This window comes from Oncorhynchus gorbuscha, linkage group LG23, assembly GCF_021184085.1.
Source record: "Oncorhynchus gorbuscha isolate QuinsamMale2020 ecotype Even-year linkage group LG23, OgorEven_v1.0, whole genome shotgun sequence".
In the NCBI taxonomy this organism is placed as follows: domain Eukaryota; kingdom Metazoa; phylum Chordata; class Actinopteri; order Salmoniformes; family Salmonidae; genus Oncorhynchus; species Oncorhynchus gorbuscha.
Genome location: NC_060195.1, coordinates 48,572,669 through 48,594,951, shown reverse-complemented (window position 1 = coordinate 48,594,951; position 22,283 = coordinate 48,572,669). Strand labels below are relative to the sequence as shown.

The following is a 22,283-nucleotide window of genomic DNA, read 5'->3' as shown; positions in this document are numbered from 1 at the left end:
TTTCTAATGATGATCGCAGTTTTAAAAATAAAATCATGGTTATGTGAAGTGCCCATCAATAAGTTATGTATCAGCACACCCACATTGTGTGGGTCTCCTTTAATCTCAAGCAGACACGATTGGGTGTGGAATTAGTTTTGTAAGAGTGACAGAAACTGCTGAATCAATATAGGGGTCGTTCAAATGAAAATTCCAAAGCTCTTTCAAAATGACATTCAAGAAAGTTCAGAGATATGTTCATATTCTCCAAATGTCATGAGCCTCATTTATACCTGGTGCTAACATGCATTCTTTGTCCTGATCTTATCCACATTCTGATTGTGCACACTTTGTAGCCTGTTATATCTACACATGGTAGTAAATTGTGTCTCTTATCCATCCACTGTGTCTGCATTGTGACCATATTTCCTGTTACCTCCCTGTACGCAGATTATTTGACAGATATTCTTTGAAAATAATATGAATGTATTTATTTTAAAACAATTATGGATGCGATAAGTCAATGGTGCTACCTGTCAATGATTTTAGAGATCGGTATAACTATGATTTAAATGGTTTGACCATCCAGATCTGTTTTCACTTGATTGATATCCAGTTACAATGGGTCCATGACTACCTCTGGAGGTGGTCAGGAAGAGCTGATCACAATCAGATCACAATGCATCTTCTAATTGTCTACACCTGTCTGAAAATGTGAGAATGTGGACAATATCAAGAGAAAGGACAAATGTTAGAACCAGGTATAAACACAGGCTATTGTCAGCAACAGAAGCATTACCGAAGAAGTTTCTCTGAACTGTGTTGAACCTGGTTTTTCAATGGCATTAGTAGTGTGGCCTGAAACCATGTTTGAAACACATTTTCCACAGAAAGGAAGTATAGACTTTATTGTCAGGTAAAATGTCAAGTGTGTATTCTCTACATAAATAATAACCACATGAATCAACAAACAGCACATGGCTATAATGAAAACTACAATGTCTCAGTAGGTGAAATCACAATGTACTTGGTCAAGGATAGCGAGATGACAATGGTGCTCTTTTCGTTTCTTGAAAGGTGGGTGCATATGCACTCAAAATAATGAACAGAGCCCTCAAAAACTGTATGAAAACTTCCATGTTAAGGAACTCCGTCAACTCTGCTGCTATATACAGAAAACAATAAGTAAAGTCACAGGTAATCAGTACAGTCCTATGGGTATCAAGGGGCAACACCAAACAAAATGTGATATATTTTTTTGTTTTTTGATGAATTGAAATTGAATTGACCAAATAAAACAAAACATTAAATTATATAAAAATGTATCATCTTAATTGGGAACATAAAATGGACCTGTCCATAACCAACCAGAGGTCCAACATTAGATTTGAAAAATAATACATTAACATATTCCTCATTGTGTTTGTGTTAGAGTGCTATGGTGAAAATGCATAGAATGTGTCCTTCGAGGAAAGAACTTGTGTCCTATGCACAACGGGCCACATACTTGCCAGGTTTCATAGGTACAACTGATTCATCCAACTACGTTCTGCCTTGTAGCATTTGAAAAGAAATGTGACTCACATTTGAAGCTTATAGACCAAGGTCTCTCTCTATATTCTCCTTAGACCCACACAGCTCATAGGGCCTCTATTCTCTACAACTGCACAAATCCACTTCCAACTAAACAAATCCCTCTTTATTTCACTGTAATGATACATATCCAATTGCTAAACTTTGCCAAAATGGACTGACAATATGTAAGTACATTCTATTATATACTATGACTCCTTTTGGGCCAGGGCTATTCTTCAAATTTGAATATTTTTCTACACACACACACACGCACACACATTGACCTTGTGAATCAAAGTGTGAAACTTTAATGAATTTATCCCACAAATATTAAGATGGATCAATCTATTAACATTGTCATTGAGACTTGGATTGTTGGACGAAATCACATTCAAATCACTAGCTCTGTTGAAGACTCTCAGAGATCAAAGGTGACCAAGCAGCACTACATCATAATGGACAACTCAATCTCTCTATCTCCACTTCAAACGAGACGGGGTCTCAGCAAGAGCTCATTTTAATTAGGCCAGAATGGGCTCCACGTCGGTCCGAGATGAAAATAAGACGAGAAACATGGATTTTTGGAGCATCTGTCACCATGAAGGAGGGTCAAAAAAGAAGAAGGTGTAATCTGCAGCCGCAATGGGAATAATTATGTGAATTCCTCTTTTGGAGTTTGTTTTCCTTCAAGGCACAGGAAAAAATGGAACGGGAGTAGACAAAACAGAGGAGGATAGTCTAGACCTATTTTCTCCCTCTTTTTAGCGAGATGCCAGTTGACGTGATTATCAAAAAACGTCCATCCAATTGAATTAGCAAGACTTGCAATCGAAAAATGCTAAAATGACTCTAATTTGTCTAATTTTAACTGATATCCCTGCTAGTAAACGACGCCAACAAATCACTCCCTATTTTTTTTAATGAAGTTCCCAACATCCAATACGATTTTGATCTGTGAATTTTGGTTTTGAGAATTGCTTATGTTTTTCTTCACACCCAATAAATTATGTATCTGCAACCAAATTCAGTGCAACTGTACCTTAATAATAACACAGGACGGGTCTAAACACAGACCGGCCTACGACTCGCCAACCCACGTCACTACGTTGCCTTTGACGACATCGGTGATCTCGCAGTTGAGCTTGTTGAGACGACCGTCCAGGATGAAAATAGACTCCCCTGGACGGGGTCATGAGGTACTGTCCGAAAAGTCCACTGCCGGTCATCACGCGGTTTCTACTGCTCCACGGCCAATCAGAAGTCTTGGTGGCCTCCTTCAGACTCTTGATCATCTTCACATTGCCTGTGCTCAGCTCGACATATAGAGAGTCCGTTTGGCTTCCCGAACTTCCGAAGACGTTGTACTGGTGGACCTCGGTGAACGACGGCTGGAAGGCCACATCAGACAGGTGAAGGTTGGTGTGGATGTCGAAGGGCTCGCCGATCTCCCCGCGCACTGTGATCTGCTGGATTCTCATCAAGCCGTTGCGGTCGTCCACTGTGACCAGGTAGTGACCGTCCGGAGACACGTACGGGGTGCCGGTTACGTCCCCATTGTGTCCATTCACAGAGTCTGTCACACTGTCTACGATGAGCTGTGGCTGGGTGGCGCCCGTGGAATCAGGCCTGCAGTTGATGAAGTAGTAGCCTCCCAGGTGGGTGTAAGCCAGGGACTTGGGAATGCAGTTGTACTTGAGCAGGCTGATGTTCTTCCCTGACGACATGGTCTCCAGGTCGATCTTGTGGAGCGCCGGTTCATTTCTGTGGAGGACGATTCCAAATCTAGACGGAGAGAAAATACATTTGGAATGTTAGTATACTTGTTCACGTTTTTATGACACATATAAAACCATTAGAAGTACCGTTGAGGGTCGACACAAAAAAATATACTTTAAAATGTATTTTATGCTTATTAATTAATTAAGTCATTCATTCATGTTGCACATTACACCTACAGACTTGAATCAATTTGCTTTTGCTTCACAATTCATAGTGGTGCTACATTAGAATTAAAGTCAACCTTCACCAAGACTACAGTTACATTTACAATTGTGGAGAGAAGAATTAAATATAGGATTTTTGAGAGAAGTCTGTTATCCTCACGACTATTGAATAGTTGCACATTTCCCCCGCTCATGCTGTGATTAAAATCTTAACAGTGACAGGGACTTCCATTTGCATCCCCTCTCCTATTATTATACTTTGAATTGACTTGGGTGTGTGACTCTCTTAGCTACAGTATTTCAGTTCCTCAAAGAAACGGCCTTAGGATTGGTTTGAGAAGAAGAGAGGGGTGGATACGGTCTTTTCACATTTCAGTGGCCATTTTCTTATCGCCTCAGATGAGCAATCTCACCAAGCTGAGTTGAAATCGTCTGCCCTATGCTTCACAGTAATAGATTTCCACGGGCATATTAATCATTGAAAATACTATATTATACATAAAAAATCTAAAGAGGAGGGATAATGACACGTTCCAATTCTGATATGCAAGACTGGAGGGAGAATGTGAGGGGCCGACATGGCAAAATTACATCTGAATGCTGTCTGATCAATCCTGACATGCACTTCAATCTCGGTATCATCCGTCTTCTTTTATGTGATTTTAAACACCCCCACTGTCTGTTCATGTGGACAGAAAATTACTGTTAAGAGAGTGATGGAGCACATTATCAGCACTGTGAAGTTTAGCATTGATCCAGAGATTGTATCGTCCATTTGAGGCGTTAGGGCTGGGGACTTGGACATCAATGGGACTGATCGTGGACAGGTGCTGCATTGGGTTATGAAATCAGAGGGTCTGCATGGTCCATTACTATGGCCTTTTATCTTTTGATATATAAATACTCTTGGATTGTGTGTAATTGTGAGTGTCTAGAATGTTCGAAATCCACAGGATTTCTTCCCAGGGAGCTTTTGATCCCAACACAAGCACCTTCAAGTTAAAAAAAAGCACACCCACAGGGAGCGAAATTAATTCAAAGCTAACACAGTTAGTGAAAATAACTAGAATTTGATCTATGGGAGAATGAGAAAAAAGGAAAGTAAAATGATGTTGCGGGTGGACTCCTGATAGGGAGAAAGGAGTACTATGTTAGTGCAAGCAACTGTAAATACCATCAAGTGTTATGTGAATGTACCTGTACCTGTATGGTATACATTTTAGGACATCCCTACTCCCCATGATAAATGTCCCTACTCTCTACAAATGTGTACATTAAGACAGATCAGTGAATGGAGCACATCTACAGTGATACAAAGCAGAGCACTTGATATATGAAGGTCAATATGACAATTTTGCCTTCAGCCTTATTTTTGCTAAAAAATGAGTAGTGCTGAAGTTTGTTAGAAAAATAATGATGGGCTTGTTTGCGTTCGCTATGAACAGAAAAAGTGTAATCTGGGCTGGCTTTGCTTGTAAACACATTGAGCAAAATATAAATTGCGAGATGCCTTTTGTTGTTTTGTTTTCAGCATGCCTCCCTTTATCGGTACACTATACAGATTTTACAAATACTGTGCAATTATGTGAAAAGTAACACTTGTGTGTTGAGTATGAGCTGTATACTTTGTTGTAGTTTTTCTTGCATACCTTATAATAAGGCAGGAGTTAGCTTTTCTGGTCCACCTGAACTCAATTTGTAAACAGAGGAAAACAAGGATGTTTTCTCTGTAATAGGCGAAACGACTTAAACAATTCATTTGGTTCAATATTTATTTGTTAAATAAATGACCCATCATTCAGGGCAGGTGGGACCTATTTTAAGCCTCACATTTTTGAGCTTGCCTGTTTTGCTTGTTATTTTGGCATGAATACATTGTCTATGAACAGTAAAAGTATCATCTGGGCTGGCTTTGCTTGTAAAGTTTGCAAACAAAGTAAAGAAAAAAAAAATCATAAAGCCGCATACAAACATGGTCTCTGTTTTGTTTTCTTGAGTAAGGCAGCTCCAAAATGAAGGTGTTCAGCCTAGCTCAGTGCTTTCTGTGGTGGTGGGGCAAGCCAGCAGAAAAATATGGAGCATTGCGCCGTGATTGGCTCAGTGTTCTGTCACTCATGGGGACACTCTACGTCACCGCCAAGTCTAATGGTAAACTTTGAAAATTCTAGGGCCTTGGGTGCTGCCATAGAGTTTGGGTGCTGCCACATTAGAAGAGCCCATCTAAGAAGGCTCAAGGTCATTGGCCACAGATAAAATGACGTCAAATCACGATATATGTACAGTAGTTTTCATTGGACTGATCATGTCAACATAACACTTTCAAAATCTTAGCTAGCAGTCATCATCATGAAGTCGACAATGTACTGGCAAATCCTTGTCATAGTGATAATAATGAAGAGAAATTATAGATAAAACGTATTGGTGCTCATCAGCCATTGGACATAAACATTACACAACAAGTTGGAAATCGCAAATTCAACAATGAGTGGTTTGGAAGGAATCAGTAACAGTGGCTGTATGGTCCCAAATCTGCGATTAAGGGGCTCTTTTCCAAGTTTAAAATGATAAACATTCAACATTGGCCAATGAAGCACGATTCGTGCCGCGACTGGGAAAATACGTTTTGAACGTCATCCAAATCGGAATTGTAAATCCGGACTTCTTCTAGAGCTACGATCTGAAGATCAATAACGTCATCATGATTAGACCTTGTTTTTTTCAGAGTTGTCAGTTGTTTTAAATTCAGCATAAATCAAGAGAATGTCAGACTTTGATGACTAAATCTTACCACGAAGGACCGCCGCGCCACCTTCCTGTTCAAGTGAGCACATTCCAAAAATGTACTGTATGCTTCTGCATAAATGATGTAAAGATGGCACCGGAGAGGATGGTTGCTGTTTTATGGGTTCTTAACCAACAGTGCTATTTTGTTATTTTTTTCACATTTTTAACTTATTTTGTACATAATGTTGCTTCTACCACCTCTTATGACCGAAAAGAGCTTCTGGACATCAGAACAAACAGCGATTAATCACCTCGAATTGGACAAATAATTTTTCTTAAATGAGTCGAACCGGAAGGATTTACTACAAACACCCTCATTCACTGTCAAAGAAACTAAGATTTTGCGGAAAGAGACCATGGTGCCTTGTGAGGATCAGGCTAATCTGCCTTTGCCATCCGTACTGTTTGCCAACGTGCAATCGCTAGAAAATAAATGGAATGAACTGAAAGCACATATATCCTACCAACGGGACATTAAAAACTGTAATATCTTATGTTTCACTGAGTTGTGGCTGAACGAAGACATTAATAACATACATCTGGCGGGTTATACACTCTATCGGCAGGATAGAACAGCAGTCTCTGGTAGGACACGGGGCAGCAGCCTATGTATGTTTGTAAACAACAGATGATATATGATATCTAAGGAAGTCTAGGTTTTGCTCGCCTGAGGTAGAGTATATCATGATAAGCTGTAGACCACAATATCTACCTAGAGAGTTTTCATCTGTATTTTTCGTAGCTGTCTAGATATTACCACAGACCGATGCTGGCACTACAACTGCACTCAATGAGCTGTATACCGTCATAAGCAAACAGGAAAACGCTCATCCAGAGACGGCGCCCCCGGGGACTTTAATGCAAGGAAACTTAAATCCGTTTTACCTCATTTCTATCAGCATGTTAAATGTGCAACCAGAGAGAAAAAAAACTCTAGACCACCTTTACAACACACACAGAGACACGTACAAAGCTCTCCCTCGCCCTCCATTTGGCAAATCTGACCATAATTCTATCCTCCATAATTTAAGCAGGAAGCACCAGTGACTTGGTCTATAGAAAATTGGTCAGAAGAAGCAGATGCTAAACTACAGGACTGTTTTGCTAGCACAGACTGGCATATGTTCCAGGATTCTTCTGATGGCATTGAGGAGTACATCACATCAGTCACTGGATTCATCAATAAGTGCATTGACATGCACCAACCAGATGTCATGGATTAACAGGCAAGATTCTCACTGAGCTAAAGGGTAGAGCTGCCACTTTCAAGGAGCAGGAATCTAACCCGGAAGCTTATAAGAAAACACACTATGCCCTGCGATGAACAGGCAAAGCGTCAATACAGGACTAAGATGGAATCGTACTACACCGGCTCTGACGCTCGTAGGATGTGGCAGGGCTTGCAAACTATTACAGACTACAAAGGTAAGCACAGCCGAGAGCTGCACAGTGACACGAGCGTACCAGATGAGATAAATAACTTTGATGCTTGCTACAATGCAAGTAACACTGAAACATGCATGAGAGCATCAGCAGTTCTGTGTTCTGTGTGATCACGCTCTCCGCAGCCGATGTAAGACCTTTAAACAGGTCAACATTCACAAGGCCGCAAGGCCAGACGGATTACCAGGACTTGTACTCTGAACATTTGCTGACCAACTGTGTCTTCACTGATGTTTTCAACCCCTCCCTGTCTGAGATCCACAGATGAAGCAATCTCTATTGCACCCCACACTGCCCTTTCCCACCTGGACAAAAGGAACACCTATGTGAGAATGCTATTCATTGACTACAGCTCAGCGTTCAACACCATATTGCCCGCAAAGCTCATCAATAAGCTAGGGACCCTGGGACAAAACACCTCCCTCTGCACCTGGATCCTGGACTTCCTGAGGGGCCGCCCCCAGGTGGTAAGGGTAGGTAACAACACATCCACCATACTGATCCCCAACACAGGGGCCCCTCAGGGTGCGTGCTCAGTCCCCTCCTGTACTTCCTGTTCACTCATGACTGCACGGCCAGGCACGACTCCAACACCATCATTAAGTTTGCCGATGACACAACAGTGATCACCAACAATGAGACAGCCTATAGGGAAGAGGTCAGAGACCTGGCCGTGTGGTCCCAGGACAGCAACCTCTCCCTCAACGTGATCAAAACAAAGGAGATGATTGTGGACTACAGGAAAAGGAGGACCGAGCACACCCCAATTCTCATCGACGGGGCTGTAGGTTGAGCGTTTCAAGTTTCTTGGTGTCCACATCACCAATAAACTAATATGGTCCAAGCACACCGAGGCAGTTGTGAAGAGGGCACGACAAAACCTATTTCCCCTCAGGACACTGAAAAGATTTGGCATGGGTCCTCAGATCTTCAAAAATGTCTACAGCTGCACCATTGAGAGCATCCTGACTGGTTGCATCTCTGCCTGGTATGGCAACTGTTCCTCCTCCGACTGTAAGGCACTACCAGACTATTGCCAATGCCCCACCCCTTTTTTACACCGCTGCTACTCTCTGTTGCTATCATCTATGCATAGTCACTTTAATAAATCAACCTACATGTACATATTACCTCAACTAACCGGTGCCCCGACAGATGTACCGGTACCCCCTGTATATAGTCTCGCTGTTGTTATTTTACTGCTGCTCTTCAATTACTTGTTACTTTCCTATTCTTATTTTTTTTAATAAACTGTATTGTTGGTTAGGGGCTCATAAGTAAGCATTTTACTGATGTATTCGGAGCATGTGACTAATACAATTTGATTTGATTTGATTGGACATAAACATAGATGAAATGCTTCTGTCTACCACCACAAATGTATCATTTCAGAACTGTAACATAATGAAAGCATCAACTTGCGGTGCTTGACATAAGCATGTAAGAAATGATTGCGCACACTACTTATGAATGTGTTATGTACGGGTTATTGAATGTATCATCAAGTCCATATGCCATTTATGTTAAACCATCCTCCAACATGAAAATAAAAATCACATTTTAAATAACGTTCTCACACTTCATGCATTGTATTGACTTGCTGATGTATTGTTACCTAACATAAGCCAGCTTTCAGTACCGTGCACATTGCAATAACCCTACTGCTAAAACTACAAAGGCCTGTTGAAGCTTTCAGAGTTTACATCCTCGATATCATTGGTCTAAACCTTACTAGTGTACTGCTCGGCTGATCTGCCAAATGCACTATGCCGCTTTGAAATACTGTAAGCTATAGATGAGTTATAGACAAAAGTCCATGTTTATGTAAGAATGGCGGCACTTACTAACTGTAAAATGAAGGAAGACTAAGGACTGTATATGTCCATGTTCAAATCCATATGAACACTGTAAGGTCTACTTTTATTTTCCATCGTTCAGTCACTGACAGAAGTGTAAAAACATGACATACAACACAGCCAGCAAAACTTTCACCACTGTCGACTCCCCACCAAGCGAGGTAGAAACAACAGTACAAAAGATTGGACTGGAATTTAAGTCCAAGACCTCTATAATAGAGTCAGCAAAAACATTCAATAGATGTTTGCGCCCTAAGAGCACAATCAAGGGCTCTTTTAAGCTGCGTTATCAGACGTTTCAAAGGGATAGGGTGTTTAAAAAGTCCTTGTGCACAATGCCATATCCTTGGCATTGATTCGCAGCTCCCCAAAGCCCCTGGATCGTTTTTCCTGATAAATCTAAAAGCCTCCAAAGCCTTTGTATATTGTGATGTTCAGTGCACTGAGACTCCTGTTTTGGGCTATGAGGTGCACTGACCGCATATTGGTTTGGTGGAGTTGTTGGGCACATCCACAATGGATTGATCTTGCCTGGGGCTAAGGGAGTTATTACGCACGAAAAGCTATCAATAAGTGCACTTGATTGAGTTTAAGCTATCCAGAGTGGGCATGGTTTGACCTAAAGGGTGGCAGTCTGCCTACCTATCAATTGAGGTTCAATTGAGTACACCTAGGGCAAAATTAATGGTCATAGATCAAAGTCTAATTGTGGACTAAATGTAGATTCCATGTAGACATTCATACAATAAACCTTTTTTCCATAAAATTAAGCCAATTAAGAATGAATACCGACGTAACGATGTTAGAAGCAAAATTCGATTTTCATCAAAATAATTATTATTGCAAACTACGAGGTGAAGTAATAAACACATTTGAATATGTCTCAAAAGAAAAGATAATTCACTCTTATTAAACTAGCGGGATCATTTTCCATCAATGGATGTCAGTTTAACTAATTTGACTGTTATAATTAAGCAATAAGGCACGAGGGGTTATGGTATATGGCAAATATACCCCGGCTAAGGGCTGTTCTTAAGCATGACACAATGCGGAGTGCCTGGATACAGCTGTTAGTCATGGTATATTGGCTGTATACCACAAACCCCCAGGGGGCCTTATTGATTAAACTGGTTACCAACGTAATGTCACAGTTTTCTTCCGTCGAAGGAGAGTCGGACCAAAATGCAGCGTGGTTAGTTCGATACATCTTTAAGGAAGAAAATTTAAAAAACCACGAACAATACAAAAAACGGAATGTGAAAACCTATACAGCCTATCTGGTGACAACTAACACAGAGACAGATACAATCACCCACGAAACACTCAAAGAATATGGCTGCCTAAATATGGTTCCCAATCAGAGACAACGATAATCACCTGCCTCTGATTAAGAACCGCCTCGGGCAACCATAGACTTTCCTAGACAACCCTACTCAGCCACAATCCCAATACCTACTAAAACCCCAATACAAAAACACACCACAAAATAAACCCATGTCACACCCTGGCCTGACCAAATAAAGAAAGAAAACACAAAATACTAAGACCAAGGCGAGACACGTAATTACAACAGAAAAAAGTTATTTTTGTCATACCCATGGTCTGATATACCATGGCTTTTAGTCATGGTATTCAGGGCATGAACCTCATTTATAATTGTAATTAAATTACCTTTTGCGCATGCGCATAACTATAGATAAATCCGAATTCGGATTTCGGACAGAGGATCTCAAAATCTCTGAGCAAGAAACAAATCAAATCGTATGTCACATGCGCCGAATACAATAGGTGTAATGCTTACCGTGAAATGCTTACTTACAAGCCCTTAACCAACAATGCAGTTCAAGAAAGAGATATTTACTAAGTAAACTAAAGTAAAAAAATAAATAACAAGTAACACAATAAAATAACAATTAGGAGGCTATATACAGGGGGTACCGGTACTGAGTCAATGTGAGGAGGAACAGGTTAGTCGAGGTAAGTTGTACATGTAGGTGGGATAAAGTGACTTTCACAAGAAAAGCGTGCGTTTCTCAGGTCCAGGAGCTAGGATATTCATATAATTGGTGGATTTGGATATAAAACACAGTTTCTAAAAATGTTTGAATGATGTCTGTGAGTATAATAGAACTTATTTGGCAGGTGAAACCCCGAGGGCAAGCCAACCAGGATTTTTTTATTTGAGATCACTCTCTTTTCAATGGGTTTTCAATGGGAATATAGGCAGTTGCTTGCAGTTCCTATCGCTTTCACTGGATGTCAACAGTCTTTAGAAATTGGTAGATGTTTTTCCTTTCTGTAATGAAGAAGTAGCCCTGTTCAGAACGAGGGTCGAGTGAAGTGTACTGTTTGATAGAGGAGCGTGATCTGAAAGCAAGCTCCATGTTGTTTTCCTCTGGTATTGAACACAGTTTATCCCGTCTTAAATTTTATCGATTATTTACGTTAAAAAAGATCTAAAGTTGTATTAGGAAAGTTGCTTGAAATGTTTGGACAAAAATTACAGGTAATTTATGAGATATTTTGTCGTCATATTGCGCGAGTTGGAACCGGAGATTTTCTGGATCAAACGAGCTAAATAAATTGACATTTTGGAGATATAACGACGGAATTAATCGAACAAAAGGACCATTTGTGATGTTTATGGGACATATTGGAGTGCCAACAAAAGAAGATCTTCAAAGGTAAGGCAGGAATTATATTGTTATTTCTGAGTTGTGTCGCGCCTGGCGGGATGAAAAATGATTGTCTGTGTTTGTTTGATGGGGTGCTATCCTCAGATAATAGTATGGTTTGCTTTCGCCGTAAAGCCTTTTGAAATCTGACACAGTGGCTGGATTAACAAGAAGTTTATCTTTAAGACTATGTTATTTGAGACAATGAATTACTGAACATAATGCGCCAATTTAAACTGAGGTTTTTGGACATAAAGAGGGACTTTATTGAACAAAACGATCATGTATTGTGTAACATGGAGTCCTGGGAGTGCCACCAGATGAAGCTCGTCAAAGGTTAGTGATTAATTTAAATAGCTATTTCTGACTTTTGTGAGTCCTCTCCTTGGCTGGAAAATGTCTATATGTTTTTTTGTGGCTAGGCGCTGTCCTAGCATAATCGCATGGTGTGCTGTAAAGCTTTTTTGAAATTGGACACTGTGGTTGAATTAACAAGAAGTTTATCTTTAAAAAAGTGTATAATACTTGTATGTTTGAGGAATTTTAATTATGACATTTCTGTTGTTTGAATTTGCGCCCTGCAATTTCACTGGCTGTTGTTGAGGTGGGACGCTAGCTTCCCACAAATCCCAGAGAGGTTAACAGAGGTTAACAGAGGAGTATAGAGTGCAGTGAAGTGTCCTATAAGAAGCATTGGTGGCAAATCTGATGGCCGAATGGCAAAGAACATCTAGCCTCTCGAGAGCACCATTACCTGCCGATCTATATATTATGTCTCCCCATGCCAGCATGGGTAGGATGGTCATCTGAATCAGGTTTAGTTTGGCAGCTGGGGTAAAAGAGGAGCGATTACGATAGAGGAAATCAAGTCTAGATTTAACTTTAGCCTGCAGCTTTGATATGTGCTGAGAGAAGGACAGCTCTAAATAGGGTTTAGAGCGACTAGATGTTCTTTACCATTCGGCCATCAGATTTGCTAACAATACTCCGTATAGGACACATCACGGCACTCTATACTCTGTAAACTGATCATCTCTGTATACCTGTCACTAGACCAACTGGTTGATGCTTATTTATAAACCCTCTTAGGCCTTACTCCCCCCTATCTGAGATATCTACTGCAGCCCTCATCCTCCACACATTTATTTATTTATTTATTTTGCTCCTTTGCACCCCATTATTTTTATTTCTACTTTGCACATTCTTCCATTGCAAAACTACCATTCCAGTGTTTTACTTGCTATATTGTATTTACTTTGCCACCATGGCCTTTTTTGCCTTTACCTCCCTTCTCATCTAATTTGCTCACATTGTATATAGACTTGTTTATACTGTATTATTGGCTGTATGTTTGTTTTACTCCATGTGTAACTCTGTGTCGTTGTATCTGTCGAACTGCTTTGCTTTATCTTGGCCAGGTCGCAATTGTAAATGAGAACTTGTTCTCAACTTGCCTACCTGGTTAAATAAAGGTGAAATAAAATAAATAAACATACAACACCCGTTCTGCCAGTCACATTCTGTGAAAGGTCCCCAAAGCACACACATCCCTGGGTCGCTCATCTTTTCAGTTCGCTGCAGCTAGCTACTGGAACGAGCTGCAACAAACACTCAAACTGGACAGTTTATCTCAATCTCATTCAAAGACGCAATCATGGACCCTCTTACTGACAGTTGTGGCTGCTTTGCAAAATGTATGGTTGTCTCTACATTCTTGCCGTTTGTGCTGTTGTCTGTATCCAATAATGTTTGTACCATGTTTTGTGCTGCTACCATGTTGTGTTTCTACCATGTTGTTGTCATGTTGTGTTGCTACCATGCTGTGTTGTCATGTTTGCCTTGCTATGTTGTTGTCTTAGGTGTCTCTTTATGTAATGTTGTGTTCTCTCTCATGTTGTGATGTATGTTTTGTCCTATATTTGTTATATTTATTATTATTATTATTTTATCCCAGCCTCCGTCCCCGCAGGAGGTCTTTTGCCTTTTGGTAGGCCGTCATTGTAAATAAGAATTTGTTCTTAACTGACTTGTCTAGTTAAATAAATGTTAAATAAATTTTCAAATAAAGATGTATCCCCCCTTTAAATAAAGTACAAACCGTGGCTGCCTTCCAAGCAATGGGAGCCTACCTAGAAAGGAGAGACAGGTTAAAAGGGTTGGAGATGCTAGGGGCAGCGACCCTAAAGAAGAAAGGGTCTAAACCATCTGACCCCAATGTTTTTGGGGGGTCAAGTTTAAGGAGCTCCTGTAGCACCTTGGACTCAGTGACTGCCTGCAGGGAGAAACTTTGTAGCGGGGCAGGGGGAAAAAAGGGGGGAAAAACATTGGGGATAGGCGCATTAGAAAGGGTGGGAGATGAGGAAATGTTGGATGGGCAAGAGTCAAATAGGAATCCTGACTTAATGAAGTGGTGATTAAAGAGCTCAGCCATATGCTTATTGTCAGTAACAACCACATCATCAACATTAAGGGACATGGGCAGCTATGAGGAGGAGGGTTTATTCTCCAGGTCTTTAACCGTTTTCCAGAACTTCTTGGTGTTAGACCCACAGAGAGAGAACAGCTCCTTAAAGTAACTAACATTGGCCTTCCGGATAGCCTGAGTGCACCTAGATGCAGGGAGGCTATAGCCTCTGATAGGCCTACATATTATATAGCCCCTGATAGGCCTACTTATTTAGATAGTCTACAGTAGCCTGAAGACTATCTGAAATGTAAGCAATATGTAAACTGAACAATTTAGAAGCTTGCTTAGTTCAAATTAACAGACTAATGTATTCAACATGAATAGCGAGGCGATTTGAGAATGAGGTCGTAATTTCAATCACTGAATTAAATATGAATAATATGAATATGAACTGTATATGCTTGTCAACAACATGCCATTGATTATCTTGATCTGTAGCCTCATCTGACTGACTGTCATGTCTCTCTAATGTGGTATAATGACTAATTGACAATTTCGATAGAGCTTTGATAACTTCCCATTGAATTAATTAAACACGGCCAATAATTATTCCATAATAACACAAGGCTACAAACAATACACTGAAGTTATGGAGTATTTATTAAAATAGTTTGCAAGCTCAAGGTAGGCTACACAAGCCACACAATTTGAGTAGCAATGACTCAAGTGAAATAGTCATTTCAACATATTTATTGTATCAAATGGTAGCCTAACGTAGCCTACAATGGCATATACATTAATAGGCTACTGGATGGCCAACAGATGCAAATGTTTAATTCGCCACATTTAATGGCGAAACACACAAGGGAGTTCCATAACGTCCATTTCAAATTTCCACATGCACATTCCACCTACATATTGAATTGATGATCATTAGCAACTTTTTGGTTTAATCATTCACCTGACTATATGCCTACAAAATCCCAGACTTTGTGTAAGTGTACCTAGAAGAATTTATGCTGTTTTGAATGGGTGCTTAGATTTTTCTTCTGTTCACTCACTTTGCATTAAGTTAATTGATAAATATAATATATTAACATGTCTATTTCTGAAAGCATTCTTACTTTACAGCATTTTTCCCACCTGCCTAAAACTTTTGCCCAGTACTGTATATATTATGTCTGCTCCTCTGTGTTGTTCCCGGTAGCAGCATTGTTTGTCGTGTCACGTTTATGTCCAGATGCTGTCCCTGTTCCGTTGCATGTCCGTCTGTATTAAATGGGTCACTCCCTGTACCTGCTTCTCATCTCCTGCGTTGGGCCTTTACAGGGAGTTTTTTAGGGTTTTGTTTTGTTGGTGACGTCGGACCTGGGGGCTGCTGCTGATGGAACCGGGGGTGCCTAAGCTGGCTCATCGGGCTGTCATGCCCTAGCTGGCTGGAGAAGTTGCCCAGATTGGCTCGGCAGGTTCCCATCCCACGTCATGCTTCAGCCGGCTCGTCGGGCTCGGATGCTTCAGCCGGTCCATGAGTTTTCTTGTTTTGTTGGTGACGTCGGGCTTGGATTCCGCCGCCAATGCCTAAGCTGGCTCATTGGGCTGTCACTTCATAGCTGGCTCGAGAGCTTTCCTTGCCTCGGTTGGCTCGGCAGGTTCTCATCCCACATCATGCTTCAGCCGGCCCATCCGGCTGGGGGGGGGGGTACTGTCATGCCCTGCTCCCGCCCCCCCTCCTTACCCGTCATCATACGCATCTGTTACCATCATTACGCGGAGCTGCGCTCATTGGACTCACTTCGACTCCCTCACTTTGTTGATTGCCCCTGAATATATGTCTGCTCCTCTGTGTTGTTCCCGGTAGTAGCATTGCTTGTCGTGTTGTGTTTATGTCCAGACGCTGCCCCTGTTCCGTTGCATGTCTGTCTGTATTAAATGGTACCTGCTTCTCATCTCCTGCGTTGGGCCATACACACCTGTTAATTGAAATGCATTCCAGGTGACTGCTGGTTGAGAGAATGCCAAGAGTGTGCAAAGCTGTCATCAAGGCAAAGGGTGGCGATTTGAATAATCTCAAATATAAAGTATATTTGGATTTGTTTAACACTTTTTTGGTTACTACATGATTCCATGTGTGTTATTTCATAGTTTTGATGTCTTTACTATTATTCTACAATGTAGAAAATAGTACAAATAAAGAAAAACCCTTTAATTGAGTAGGTGTTCTAAAACTTAGTAGTGTACATTCTCAGTACTTTTTTAGCCATCCTATCAGACAAGTCTTAGTCGACCTAAATTACAACTAGGGCTTGCGAATGCAACTCTCCGGGAGTCTGTTAACATCCTTAAATCCCAGATACATCCAGCTTGGCACTTGGCTTTCTCCACAACTTCAACTCCAGCTAAGCGTTTGGTATTGTGGTCCTTCTGTAGCTCAGTTGGTAGAGCATGGCGCTTGTAACGCCAGGGTAGTGGGTTCGATCCCCGGGACCACCCATACGTAGAATGTATGCACACATGACTGTAAGTCGCTTTGGATAAAAGCGTCTGCTAAATGGCATATTATTATTATTATTATTATTATATTATAGGCCTTCTGTATCAAGTTAAGCCTCAGTGTGTCAGCAGCTCGGGACTGAGTCTCGGTGAGTGCCCATCAAAAGCTCAGGCACCAAATCGATCTGCTCTGCATATGTTGCTGACGAGCAGTGGGTCAGTAAACTCACCTCCCCCTGCTTTTCAGAAGGCAGGAGGGCGTGGTCCGAGGAGGGGGGTGGGGTGTCTGTATTTAAATTCACACTCAAACTCACTGAGTCTCTCGCGCACACACAACCACCCACCCACAAACGAACACACTCTGACTCTCTTTCTCACACACACACACACATACCGACACTGACGTACCTGATGTGATTAATGATGAGGCTGGCGGCAGGAATGAAGAAATCCTCCACTCTATCAAAGCGTCTGCCAACCGGCTGGGTGTGGACGGTATGGTGGGACACACTCCCGCTGGCCTGATTGATCACCTAGCACCACACCAGGAGAGGGGGAGGAGGGGAAAGGAGGAGAAGATGGGGGGAGATATTTAACACGGCCCTTGTGAATTATTCACTGTGTTTGCCTCCTGCATCGCTTCTGACATGAACTCACACTGGGAGGAGAGGTCCTCTGTGTGTGTTTGTACCAGTGTGCGCATACAGGAAAGGCTCGCCTTAATTATGCCACAATGCACTGAAGAGACTGGAACAATCCTCCTAACAATCTAAAAGCCGTGCAGGCTAATAACTTGTAATGAACTATAAACAGAAAAGGCCACCTAGTACTGTGCCATTTGGGAAAGGGTTGTTGACCAAACTTGGATTGATAGTTGATAATGTATCCCATTGGGAGAATAGTAATGCATAGTAGTGTTCCGAAAATGTCACAACACACGTGTTTTTTATGCCATATCATAAAACATAAAATAGTACATCTTTAAACTAAATATTGCTTAATTCACATACATAGACCCACTTGTATAGATCATTAGTATCAAGACAAACACGTAACACTACTCTATATGGTGCATTTCAGTGTGATGTCAAACAGTTACCTGCAAAGTAGGAAAGTTTCTCTCCATGTCTCCCCAGCTGAGGACCCACACCTGGTCGTGGGATTTGTCATACTGCAGCTTCACCGGGTAGGGGTCTGTGCTCACCGTCTGAGAGCACACACACAAAAACAAACCTTAAATAGCACACTCTACTTACCCAGTCCGATCATTTGCCTTCCTGGAGTGCCAGGTGGACAGGGTTTGCACTTTTGGGACTTTTCCATTGGTCCCATCACATCAGGCAAGCGCAATCAAGCACAGCTTGAGGCAAGCACAACTATTTGAGGACAGGTCTGCACTTAAAGGGCAAATCAGGACCATTCAACACGGTTCTCAGACAGATATGCCCTTTGACGCTCGGCGCGGTGCATATCACAACTTTCCCCGTTCGCTAATGCATTGGATTTGACAGGAAGAGTCAAGAGTCCCTTTTGAACGAGACAAAGGGGAGGCTCAACCTTTTTTATGTATGAGGTGTTTGGACGTGGAGCGGCTTCTCAAATCGAGTGGTGACAGGGCAATTGCTCGACAACACCGAAGTAATTGCTTTCAATCCGTATCCATTCCTTGACACCTGGCTACGATGTGTTCCAGCCGGCTCCGACGGATGAGTCATGTGTGTGGCACTCATGCATTATGTCCACTCTGGTGCGGATTGACAGTAGAAAACACACAGTGAGAAAAACAACACAACTCCAGCTTTTTACACCTAGCTTGGCACAAAAAGCAATTATTTTCTTTCTTTCTGGTAAATTAGAGCAGACACCAAAACAAGCTGAAGGAAGGTGAAGTAGTGTTTTTTTTCTCCCCGTAAAAATCTTAATGGAGCATTTTACCTGGCTGCTTCATGTTAAAGTGTATGGTATTACTGTGAGAGTAAACAACTCGAGGGGATTTATCGTACAAGGAGATATGAGAGATGTGTTGAGTCATAACTCATCTCTGAGCATGTAGTAATCAGATGGAATAGGTGTGGACATTGTTGTTGTTCTTCTCCGGCAACTTCCGCCTCTCGAGGACTTGACAGTATTATTCCATCCATATTCACATGTACCTAATCTGTGTCTGTGACAGTGGATATGCTATGAATTAGACAGAATCAAACCAGTACGCTGATGTACATACAAAATTGTAAAGTTGATGGATGATCCATACAATACAGTGGCAGGACAGTCAATATAAAGTACAATTTTGAAAGCGAAAAGAGAAGACGAGTAAATAAACTGAGACACCCAAATTACCCCCCTTCCCCCCTTTTCCTTTCCTTGGGAGAGCTGAGCGAGGATCAGGTGGCTAATTAGGGTTAGCTCATCTAAAGTAATGAATCCAAGCCTCCAGGTGCCCCAATAATGAGCCTGTGATGGTCGCCAGCGCAACAACCTGACTACCGGTTGGACCCTAGGGAGCCTTCAGCAGCAGAAATTGGGCACCTTCTGGGCCCCATGCGGAGTCCTTTTACTCCGAGACGCACAAACCTTTTTAACCCGGCACATACACAACCTGCTCTGCTCAAGGTACTCTCCTACTGTAAGAACGTTGGAGCCTTTTGGTTCATCATGGGGTTAACCATTCCCAGCAGGCAAAACTGCAATGATGTCAGGCCGACATTCTTTTTTGCGATGTCATGGTCAACATTGGTAAAAAAAGAAGAAGAAGAATAGGTGGGTAAACACTGATCGCCGTTCACGGTGAATAAAGTAACTCTCTCTACGTTTTCAAGGAATTTTTCTGCGTGTGTAAATAAAAAAAGCACGTAAACAACGTTTATGTTTACCCTCCACTACACCACTGATAAGCTTATATACTGGCTGTAAAAGGAGGTGAAGTACGTAACACAATCACCTGTATCTACCTGAGCAACGGGAACAGCTTTCACTGTTTTTTTTTTAGGATGTACAATTATTTTTTAAGAAGCCATACAAAGACCTTGCAGAGGTCGGTTGATGGAAAAGACATTGGAAACAACTAAATCCAAATCTATATCACAGAAAATAATTGAGTTGCTAAAGTTCAGTGCATTTGTATCTAAATGAAGTCTGACTCAACTGAGGGTTTGTGAAAAAGTCTGTGTCCATCCCTTGACCAGAATAGCGTGCTAAATGATTGTCAGCTGTAGTGAATAGTGTAAACATCTCAGACTCATCAACTTCGTAATTTCTTCAATGATGTTCGGAAAAACAACATTTGCTTTATGAATGGTTCCAGATTCAAAAAAGTGCAGATCAATTTAATTGAAAATGTGAAACAAATATTCCAGGTCCTTCCGAGTCGAGGCTTCCTCTACGAATGGAAAAATACAATATTAACTCAGAGTGAAGGAGAATGAGTGCAGATATGAAAAAGTACTGTAGCCTATTACTGGACGTGTTGTTTCGTATGACAACTAAGAGTCTTCCTAATGGATGCCGTATGTATGGTTCGTTATTGTGTTTACTGCATACCGGTACTCATAACACTCCACAGCAGGACCTGTCCAAAGGGGAAGCTGATCTTGATTATCCAATTTTCGTGGCCGAAATTACCTGGACAACCTTCTGAGACGTGATGTCAACCACAAGCACTCTGGCCATGGTTGGCTGTGTGACATAAATAAACTTGTCCTTCACGTTAACTGCTGATGACCACACACACTTCTGCTTGACCTCCTCCACTGACTTGGGGCAAACCTCAGCCTGAAAATAAAACACACACACACAGTTAATACATATATTGTGCAACATTTATCAAAATGACACGTTAAAAAACAAATTATCTTTATCTCCCTTCTTCCCCTTTGTTGTCTTCGAGTCATTCCCTTATCAGCTAACTCCAAGTCCAAGTCTCTCTTATCCCAACAGCAACATGAATACACACACACACACACACACACACACACACACACACACACACACACACACACACACACACACACACACACACACACACACACACACACACACACACACACACACACACACACACACACACACACACACACACACACACACACACACACACACACACACACACACACACACACATTTCCCTATTGCCCGTGTGCAATCCACCACGGTCCTACACTCTGAAACCCTATATCCACAGCCCTCAACCTGGCTAACGTTGGCATCCTGCCCACATGAAAAAATACTACTTCCCTATAGAATACTACAATACTTACTATAGAATTCTATAGTCAACTGTAGTATACTGTAGAATACTATACTACACACTGTAGTATCCCTCAATCATGTACTTACTATAGCATTTTGTAGTATACTCTACAATACTATAGTAAATGATCTTTTAATATTTCTCCAGTAGGTTTCCTGAAGGAGAAAGCCTCTACTTCTATATACAATATAATAATACTACTGTAATATCCACAAAAATGCTATAGTAAATACTACATTATACTACAGTCCACAAAAAAAGTACAGTCATCAAAAACACTACAGTAAATACTATAGTATACTTACTTACTTAATTAAGTATATACTACACTTTTCTTTTACTACAGTATCTATACTATTATAAACTAAAAAAACTACAGTATAGTACAGTATACCATAGTAAATACTACAATAGTGCTCAAAAATACTACAGTGAATACTCCAATAAAGTCTGCAAAAACACTACAGTGAGTACTATAGTATTTATACCATAGTATGCTCTGTCCTTCTATCCCCTGCTATGTCCCTTTCTTTGCTCCCTGTCCCCTCCCGTGGCCCGTGAGCCTGGCTCAGCCCAGCATCTGTTCTCTGTTCTTGAACTAAGGGAAGAGTTGTTTGAGGCCTCATGGCCTGGTTTGTGCCATGGCCTTAGGAGGACGAACTCACTCGTGTCCTACTGTCACAGAGGGGGGGTAGATGGCACACATCGCCACACCACCGCAGGCCTCATACTCTCGGGGAAGAGGTGTGAAACCTTAACTCTGACATCCAGTGGAGACTGTGAATAGCGGATTTTGTGTGTGTGTGCGCGTGTGTGTGGCTTGTCTGTGGCTGTTGGTTTGTGTGTGGGTGCTACTGGACATAGAGGATGACTTTCAGAGGG

General features: G+C 41.5%; 1 protein-coding gene and 1 pseudogene across 1 annotated transcript in view; one reads left to right on the top strand and one right to left on the bottom strand.

Moving 5' to 3' along the window:
- Positions 1–859: 859 nt before the first annotated feature.
- The window catches only part of LOC124011297 (follistatin-related protein 5-like), a 195,145-nt gene continuing 173,721 nt past the window's right edge, over positions 860–22,283 (bottom strand). The window contains 5 exon segments of the mRNA XM_046324524.1: positions 860–2,731; positions 2,733–3,336; positions 17,561–17,685; positions 18,252–18,359; positions 20,774–20,923. Coding sequence (XP_046180480.1) covers positions 2,633–2,731; positions 2,733–3,336; positions 17,561–17,685; positions 18,252–18,359; positions 20,774–20,923 — 1,086 coding nt within the window. The 3' untranslated portion in view covers positions 860–2,632.
- LOC124011725 lies at positions 21,518–21,574 on the top strand (annotated as a pseudogene).